Genomic DNA, 9,748 nt, shown 5'->3' on the forward strand with positions numbered 1-9,748 from the left:
CTGTATAATCCTTCCATCTTCTTTTGATGGTTCCTGCATCATGCAATATTTTGCCTATACAATCTTTCAATATTGCAAGCCGAGGCTTAAATTTCTTCTTCAATTGTTTCAGCTTGAAAAATGCTTAGTGTGTTCTTTTTGGCTTTCTAACTCCAGGTCATTGCACATTTTGTTACAATATTTGACTTTGGCTTCTCGTGTAGACTGTTGAAATTTCCTGTTCAGCTCTTTTACTACCTCATTTCTTCCATTTGTTTCAGCATCTCTACACTGGAGAGCAAGTCTCAGAGTCTCTTCAGACACTCATTTTGGTCTTTTCCTTCTTTCTTGCCTTCTTAATGACCTTTTGCTTTTTTCCTGTATGATGTTCTTGATGTCATCCCACAACTGTTCTGGTCTTCAGTCTTTAGCATCTAATGCATCAAATCTGCTCCTGGGAAGATCTCTAAATTCAGGAAGGATATGTTCAAAGTCATATTTTGGCTCTCATGTATTTGCTTTCATTTACTTCAGCCTCAGCCTAAATTTGCATATAAGCAATTGATGGCCTGTTCCACAGCCTGCCCCTGACCTTGTTTTGGCTGATGATATGGGACTTTTCCATCATCTCTTTCACAGATGTAGTCAATTTGATTTCTGTGTATTCAATCTGGTGAGGTCCATGTGTATAGCTGTCTTTTATGTTGCTTAAAAAAAGGTATGTACAATAATTAAGTCATTGGTCTTGCAAAATTCTACCACATGATCTCCAGCATCATTTCTGTCAGCCAAACCATATTTTCTAACAACTGATCCTTCCTCTTTGTTTCCAACCTTTGCATTCCAATCGCCAGTACTTATGAATACATCTTGATTGCATGTTTGATCAATTTCAGACTGAAGAAGTTGGTAAAATTCTTCTATTTCATCCTCACTGGCTTTAGTGGTTGGTGCGTAAATTTAAATGATAGTGGTATTAAGTGGTCTTCCTTGCAGGCATATGGATATTATCCTATTGCAGGCAGCATTGTACTTCATGACAGATCTTGATATGTTCCTTTTGATGATGAATGTGACACAATTCCTCTTCAATTTGTCATTCCCAACATGTCATTCCCAACATGTGATTATCAGATTCAAAATGGCCAATACAAGTCCATCTCAGTTCACTAATGCCTAGGATATATCGATGTTCATGCGTTCCATTTCATTTTTGACAACTTTCAATTTTCCAAGATTCATACTTCATACATTCCATGTTCAGATGATTAACGGATGTTTATAGCTGTGTCTCTTAATTTTGTATTGAAGGTCCTGAAGCTTTACTCCATGCGCATCATCACGGTCAACTTGACTTTGAGGAGGCAGCTCTTCCCCAGTTGGATTTTGAGTGCCTTCCAAACTGAGGGGCTCATCTTTCAGCACTATCTCTAACAATGTTCTGGTGCTCTTCATCATGTTTCAGTATTCGATATTCTGATGCTATCCAGTGCTCGTCATAAGGTTTTCAGTTACTAAATATTGGGAATTGGTCCATCTCTTCTTCTTAGTCTGTCTTCATCTGGAAGCTCATCTGAAACCTGTCCACCATGGGTGACCCATGGCACAGCTTCTAGAATCACAGCGACATGTAAGCCACCACAGAACGACAAACTGAAAGAAGAGTGGTAGTCAAGTGTCCCTAGCACCTTCACTCCCAACAGGCAGAAGCTGAAACCCTGGTCCCACCCGTCGGGGGATGGAAGCCCACCGAGAGGAGCAGCACTGAGCCAGCAGGACGAGTCTTGACAGATGAGCCCGCATGCAGCCCTAAAGCGCAACATGAACTCCACAGTGGCAGAAAGCAAACCTGTTGTTGGTTTGGCTCTGGTGGAGATGGAGTGACTGACTGGGAAGGGTCACAGGGGACCCTCTGGGGTCGTGGGCTCTTAACTGTCACTGTGTGTTAAGCACCATGGGTGTGTGTTGCTCAGATCCCACTGAACCCTTAAAATGACTGCAGTACATCCATTGTACATTGTTCAGTCCTGGGTAGGATAAGCACAGGGCTGCAAAGTCGGTGGTTCAAACTTACCAGCCGCTCCTGGAAACCCTCTACTGGGTTGCTATGATTTGGAACTGACTCGGCGACACTTAGTAACAACAGTAATACACACTCTACTTCCATGAAGCTGTATCCAATTGAGGGGTCCAGCAGAAACCCACACCCAGAGCGTCCCCTGCCTGCTCACCTACCCAGCCACGCCTCCCCAGCACCAGGCTCTCTCATCAGGCTGTGGGCAGCCTCCTGACTCAGCTCCGGCCCTGCCCATCAGGGTACCATAGTCAGGGTGCTCTTTCTGGGCACAGGGACAGGGCTGACCACCTTTCACCTCCTAGTTCTCAGACCAGGGTCTGACTGGCCCAGGTGCCCATCACAGGGTCGTGGTCACTCTGTCCTGTCCTGGGACCAGGCATGTGCTCTCCTGCCCTCCTCCTCCATCCCTTGTGGTCACTTGCGTTCCTCATCCCACAGCAAAGGGGCCAGCACCACATGCCATGAACACAGTTCTCCTGAGGGGTGGCGGAGTACCATAACTCCAGGTCACTAACAAGGTCCCTGAAGTCAGCAGTTTGCTCTGCACAAATACAGCCTGTCCTTTCCCACAGCACCCAGGGGTCAAATAGTCACCACACACTGGGGTCAGCAAATCTGGAGCTAGGAAAGAGGCACAGGCCCACTCGGGGAGCTCCCAGGCTGGAAGGGGAAACAGGTCTCACAGACCACAGTGACACTCAGAGGCACACCAGAGATTCCCCCCCCCCTCCAGCAGCAGACCCCCACTCTGGACATGCATCCTGAGGAGCCCAAGTCCTGCCCAAGAGCAGGGAGGAAATCTCATTTCTCAGATTCTAGCTTCAGGACCCCAAGTGACTGCAAATTGGGAGACAGTAGAAGAAATCGGTGGAGCTCACTGTGCCTCTTCCCTCGCTCCCGCTGTGAGCACAATAATGGGCCTTCTAAAATGACCACAAAAAGGCAGGCTCCACTCTGCCGCTGGGCCCCCATCAGTGTGCACCCCCTGCATCACCTGCCGGCTGTGGAAAGGAGGATGAAGGTTTCAAAGCACACAGTCACGAGGCCAGATTCCCAGTCTGCTTTACTCAGCGGCCCCCACTAAATCCAGAGGTCACAGAGAGCTGAGGTCACCGGGCTAAAGCAAGCGGGTCACTGAGTCACACAGCCACAGTTAACGCAGGGACCACTGCTCAGAAGCCCTTCAGCACAGGGACCGCCCCTCAGAAACGCAATGTGCCTGGTCTGCCCCTGTCCGCTGCACCACTGCCAGAAGGACCCCGACCCTGGCACCACACAGCCTGGCCTCTCTGACCACCCAGCCCTCTCGTCCTCTGGAACATGGAGCCACACTGGAGGACCAGGTTCCTGACTCAGTTCTAGGGCAGGAGGCACAGTGAGAGCCCGGCCTGGGGATGGAGGCAGGACACTGTTCTCAGTCTGGGACCCACGGCACCCCCAGCCAGCACACAGGGAAGGCTTAGAAACGTCCTGAACCTACAGTCCCACTAATGTCCCACGCGTAGTGGCCCCATGACCCTGATGTCCCTCCTCACTGCCCAGGCACAATGCTGGAGCTGTGGGACCTGCTAGCAGCATGCAGCCACACTGCTGCTGCCTTTAGGACACATAGCCCTGCCTCACACAGAGCAGAAAGGGGTGTCGGGTCCAAGACGAGATTCTACCCCAAGGGCCGCACCCCGACTCTGCCCAAAAGGAATGGTCACCTACCTCTATACCACACTTAGGGGCCAACCCACCCCAGCCCAGGCCAGCTCCATGCCTGCCCTCGTCCTCCTCACAGATGTCCTGAGCAGCTCTGGGTCTGATCTGCCATAGCTCGTGCTCTCAGGGGCCCAGCACAGGGAGAGGTGGGGAGGGGGGCTGCTGCAGTGACTTGGGAGAGGAATGCTCCAGACCCAGAGTGGTGTCCATGGGCTGCAACGCTGTCTGAGCCCCCAGTTTTCAGAGGGTCTTGGTCGAGAGGACAGAGTCCCGCCGAGATACTCGCCTGGACAGATGGCTCTGCCTGAGCCTCAGAGGCCACGCCAAACGGCCCCAATATCTGTCTCGACCCTCCAGGGTTAATGCACTGCTGTGAGGTCACTTCAGGCAGATGTGTCCAACCACAGGCTGAAACCCAAGTCAGAGGTACGACGTGTCACAATGGGCACTTTTCTAGGAAGCGGGCACGGCAGGAGAGGGCCAGTGAGGGGAGGCGCCATCGTGCGTACAGAGTGTGTGGCAACAGTACACAGCTGCCACACTACAAGTTCTAGTCCCCAAGGGTGATCCAATGGCCTCGGAGCAGAATGCCTCTCATTCATCTGTGTGGGCTCAGCTCTCGGTTCTGGGATGGAAGCAGGGCTAAGGCGAGAGCTAAGCAGGAAGTGAACACTTTCTACTAAAGCTCCCTTAGGACTTGAAACCTGTTCCCTGGGTGCAGGAATGGATGGACGGATGATGGGAGGAGAAAATTGATGCCGAAAATGGCTGTGGTGGTGCTGACGAGAAGGGTGGGGAAGAGGGAAGAGGAAGAACAGAGGGAGAGAAGGAATAGAAAGGAGAGGGGGAGAGAGGAAAAGGAGGGAAAAGAGGAAGAGGGAGGGGAGGAGGAAGAGAAGGAAGGAAGAAAAGAGGAGGAGGAGGGAGGTGAGATAAAGGAGAAGGAAGGAGAGGGAGAGAAGGAAGAGGGAGAGAAAGAGGGAGGAAGGAAAGGAAGAAAAGGAGAGAGAGGGAGAGGGAAGGGAAGAGGAGGAAGGGGAGGGAAGGGAGGAGAGGGAAGGAAAAGAAGAGAAGGGGGAGGGAGGGGAAGAGAGAGGAGGAAGGGGAGGGAAGAGGGAGAGGCGGCAGTCCCAGTGGACAAGGAGAAGGTGGAAGAGGATAGTAGCTGAGGGAGCTGGCCCCATGGCCCAGCCTGGCCGGAACTCACCTCCGGGTGGCTCCAGGCCGGAGCCCTCATGCGCCTGGCAGGAGAAGGTCTTGGCCACAACCTGCTCCACGGGCGTGAGGGTCAGGGTGCTGGGCCCCGGGGCCGCCGTGCGCACCTCGGCCAGCTTGCGCCGCACCACGGCCCGCAGGTCCCTCCACTTGTGCTTGAGGTCGACGACGTCGCGGCGGCAGTAACCCAGCGCATTGACAGCCTGCAGGATGCGGCTCCACACGCGGTACTTGCGCGCTGGCTCGACCTTGTGCAGCCCGGTGCCGAACAGCAGCTGGTGGTGTTTGCTGACCTTGGCCACCAGGACCTCCGTCTCCTGCGGGCAGAAGTTGGGCTTCCTCTTCTTGGCCCGGACAGCACAGGGCCCTGCCATGCGGCCCAGGGGCCCAGCGGCAGTGGTGGGCTCCGGCGTCCAGCTACCTTCGGGAGTGACCCCCGGCCCTGGAACGGCACCAAAACGCGGGTGTTGAGAGGGTCCGGCCGATGGGGGCGGCTGCTCCGGTGGTCACGGTGTCTCCGTGTGGCTTGTGTGTCCGAATGCTGCTGCCCTCCCAGCCCGCCCTCCTTGCGGCTGGCTGAACACTCCATCATCAGGACCTCCAGGGGGCGCTAAGGATGCAGCCCAGCCCTGCCTAGCCCAAGACAATCCTACAAGCACTTCTCCTCAGCCTCCCAGACAGACAGACAGAGTCACTGCCAGCCCCAGCCCCTCTCTGCTCCCAGTACATGATCCAGGCCCTTGACCAGGTGCCCTTCCTCCTGCAGGCAGGGGCCAGGCAGAACCCCTCATTCCACACCACGAAAGGCTGGCCCCCACCGACCAGGGGTTTCAAAACACAGGTCTGGTCTCCCACTGATTTGGGACTCCAGAGGGCAAGGACACTGTCATTCCCTACAGAAGGGCCTGGCCAGCAGGTCATAATTGTGCCCCACCCAGAAAGGTGTGCTCAAGAGTAACAACTCAGTCATCCCCCCTGCAGCCCCCTGCCGGCGCATGTTGTCACCCAGCTGGGAGACCTGTCAGTGCACCTTCACTCAGCCCTGAAGGGAGACCCCAGCTCTGTGGCACAGACCTGATGCACCACCCAGCCTGGGTACAGCCCCTCACTCCCACCTGCGTCTCCACCCTCAGTACCCACAAAACTCAAAGCCGGGGCAATCACACTGTACCTCTGTACTGCCCGTGGGCCCACACCCTATCCCCTCTGAGCTCAATGCTACCAAGACACCTGCCTGAACCCTGGCTTCTGGGGAGCTTCCTGGGACCCCAGCCCAGCATCCAAGGGGAAGTACCTCGCTTCCGGGCCCTTGGGCCTCTGGGTGTGCCCGCCACTGGCCCCAGGTGGCCTGCCCCATCCTTCCCCACTTGGGGGTCCTGTGCGCTGCGCTCTGGTGACGGGCAGGGAAAGTGACGGATTCCGTACTCGGTCCAGCATTTAGAGCACTCTAGGACAGCAAGGACAACCACTGTTATTCCCACCAGCCATAGTGTGGTGGACAGCAGGGCCCGGGAAACCTCTTCCAAGACACCCACCCTGCTGCCTGCTTGACCTCAGAATACCCCCTTTTCTCTGCCTGCTAGCACCAAGGCCAAAAGTCTCCACGTCCTCTGGGACCTCTCTCTGAGCTCAGCTACCCAGGGGTGTCTCCAAGCAAGGCCACTCTGTGACTCCACCAGGCTGGACAGGCGCTACCTGCCTTGTACAGAGTTGGAGAAGATGAGTGTGGAGACTTTCACAGGGATTCCAGACTTTCGCAGCCCCACGCATGTGATGGTTTGATGTACTTTATGACTTTATGAAAGCCTTAGTGTACACATAGGCAGTGGGACCACCACTCTCCACACGTGTGGATCCCCCAGGCCCGGGAGACTGCATCTTTGTTCCCGTGCTGATCGTGAAGCACATTCTTGGGCACATTTGTCAGAAATCGTCCATCCTGAGACACACCTTATGAAAACACTCTGGAGTCGAGGTGTGCCTTAGACTCCACGGGACCCCGAGTGTGCACAAGATGCCCTGTGCCTGTCCCATGTCTGTCTCCTCCTCCCCAGGGTCCCTCCCAGAGGAGACACCAGGTGGTGTCGGGGCGGGGTGGTGGATGCTGCCGTGTCAGCCCAGGCAACAACGTGGCTCTATGAGAGGCCCTCCATTCTAAAACTGACAGATGGTGCCCTGGTCAGCCTGTGCCCTGCGTGCCTCTGAGGGACATGATGGCATGGAGGGACTTCCACCATCACTCCCCTACTGGTGCCACTCACACCCTGCTCAGGTGGGCAGGATAGGGCCAGGAATTATTGACGGTGCTGGACAAGCAAGCAGACCGCCAACGCCCCCCCTCCCCCAGGGACCACCTGCACCTGGCCAGCCCAGCAGGTGTGAGGAGAGGGCTCCCAGCTACCAATGTCTGACTTAGGGACGGCTCCTAGCTGCCCTTATGGGTACGTGAATTTGCCCTCACACTGACATGTTGGAACCAACTCCGACTCACAACAAATCCATCACAGACTCTGTCACTTGCTGCAGGGCAGCTTTTAAATCACTGAAAATGCTCCGAGCTTTGTGTTCACTAAAACCCAAAGCCCTTAGTGTTGAGTGGCTGCAGACTCACAGCCCGTGGGCCAGGGCAGGGCTGCTCCACAAGCTTTAGAGTCTGCAAATCTTTCCAGAAGGACGCTGCCTCCCCTTTCTCCCTCAGGGCAGCTGGTGGGCTTGAACCACCAGCCTCTGGTTAGCAGCCTACTGCTTAGCTTGGCATCCTGAGCCACCAGGACTCCCTCGTGCACTGAAGCAAACCCACTGCGGTCATGTCGTTCTGACTCTGCCACCCCGCTTAGGGTTTACGCAACTGGAAATCTTTAAGGAGCACACAGCCTCATTGTCTCTCACACAGCCACTGGTGGATTTGAACTGCTGACCTTGCAGTGAGCGGCCCAATGTTTACCTGACAGCGCCACCAGGGCTCATTCTGGTACTAAAATACAAATGCTGTGCACCCGTTCCCACTGGAACAGATCCCACCCGAAAGCTGGGGTCTGCCTGACTCCATCCTGTGCGGCTGCTCTCAGGAGCAAGGACGCAGCTCCACTTCCAGCCTCCATCACAGGCCAGGGTGGCATTTCCTGTTGCTCTCCAGGGGGACATGGGTGCCACGCGCTCCCATCTGTTCAGAGGCGTAGCCCACTGCGCTGGAGACCAACCTGCCAGCGTGCTTTCTACTGCGTGTGCAGGTGATGAAGAGAGACCCTGAAATGAAGCTCTACATCATCACCAACAGCGTCACCAAGACGATCTGAGTCACCATGTAAACCGCTTGGCTCACAAAAAACAAAACAAAAGAAAACCCTGCTGCCAAGTAGATTTCAACTAACCACAACCTCGACCACACATGTGCAGAGGGCAACTGCTCCGCGGGGTCTTCAAGGCTGCGACCTTTCAGAAGATTGCCAGGTCTGTCTTCCCAGTTGCCTCTGGGAGGGTTTGAACTGCCAACTTCTCAGCAAGTGGATGAGCAGTTCTGATAATAGTGGCCCCTTCTGCACACAGGAGACCTAACACAGAAGGGGCCTCTTCTGAGCCCACTGCCCAGCCCAGAGGCCATTCCCAGCGCTCAGCTGCCTCCCTGGCCAGTCTTCTCAGGCCACAGTGCTCTCTGGGGAGGCGGCCGTTGCCGGACTTACAGTATCTGGGGCTGGAGGCTTTTTAAGGCTCTATCTCATCTCCCTGATGCAGTGGTAGTCCCTGGAGGAGCACGGGACCAGAGTCCCATCCAGCTTCCCCCAAAGCGGGCCCAGGTGAGCATCGTGTTCAGAGAACCAGGACGATCCAGTATACTCTCTGGCGGGAATGTAAATCGGTTAGAAATAATTACTCACAGAAAACCAGAGGAACACACCTGTGTGTCGAACTTGCAAAGACACTTCTAAGCAACTCCTGGGCCCAAATGAAATCATAATGAAAAGTAAAAAATACTCAGCACTGCATGACCATAAATGTACTGCATGTTAAAAATGTGTGATCCTCGTTGGGGAGAGCAGTATACAAGAAGGAGGAGGAGGTGGAAGAACAAGGTAGATAGGGGAACATGAAGGCAGGTTTGCATGGGCTAAATGGGACAGATGTAAATAGAGATGCGTGCTCAACCTTGGAACACCAGGGCTCTGGGATACAGGGATCTACGTATAGTCTGAAGAGGGGAAATAATACTAAGATGCTTGACTGTCTTATGAATATTGGTCTCCCTTGTCTACTATTGGAAAATACACACTTGATTAGATTAGAAAGGAATGTCAGGAAACATGATTACAGAAAGCTTATAAGCCCATCTTCAGCCTATAACTGAATGGAATACCTAAAAGGGGTTCTAGAACTTGCCCAGTGAAATAGGCCTCTTGCAGAGCCTTTGCAGTCTATAGGACGTTAGGTGGAATCCTGGGCCCCATCCAGAACCTTCTGAGGTAGGACATTCCCACTAGAAAGGACAAGCAAACCAGCCTGGAACAGCTAGAACGACAGAAGATACAGCTTCAAAGAAAGATCATCAGGAAAAATCCAAAACAAAAATGCAAGCTGTTCACCAGGAAGCCATCAAGGCTAGCAATCAAGTTCCTTGAGGACAAACTCCCCTCTAAGACTGAAACTCAAAGGGAACACGTGAGTAGGCATGTAAGCTTGCTGACAACCACATTGGTCTACTGGTGAGTGGAAGGGGGGAAAGGCAGCAATGAAGAAATGGGCTGAGTTCAACCATATTCCATAGACCTGGAGATGAGA

At 53.9% G+C, this 9,748-nt stretch overlaps 1 protein-coding gene across 1 annotated transcript in view; it reads right to left on the reverse strand.

Annotated features, from left to right (window-relative positions):
• TSNARE1 (t-SNARE domain containing 1) overlaps positions 1-9,748 on the reverse strand; it is a 191,015-nt gene that overhangs the window by 129,247 nt on the left and 52,020 nt on the right. The window contains exons 2-3 of the mRNA XM_006830732.1: positions 6,270-6,422; positions 4,968-5,417 (exon numbers count right to left, since the gene is read on the reverse strand). Of these exons, the coding sequence (XP_006830795.1) occupies positions 4,968-5,417; positions 6,270-6,422 (603 nt within the window). The remainder of the gene's footprint in view (positions 1-4,967; positions 5,418-6,269; positions 6,423-9,748) is intronic.

Source organism: Chrysochloris asiatica, unplaced genomic scaffold (genome assembly GCF_000296735.1).
Source record: "Chrysochloris asiatica unplaced genomic scaffold, ChrAsi1.0 scaffold00001, whole genome shotgun sequence".
Taxonomy (NCBI): Eukaryota; Metazoa; Chordata; class Mammalia; order Afrosoricida; family Chrysochloridae; genus Chrysochloris; species Chrysochloris asiatica.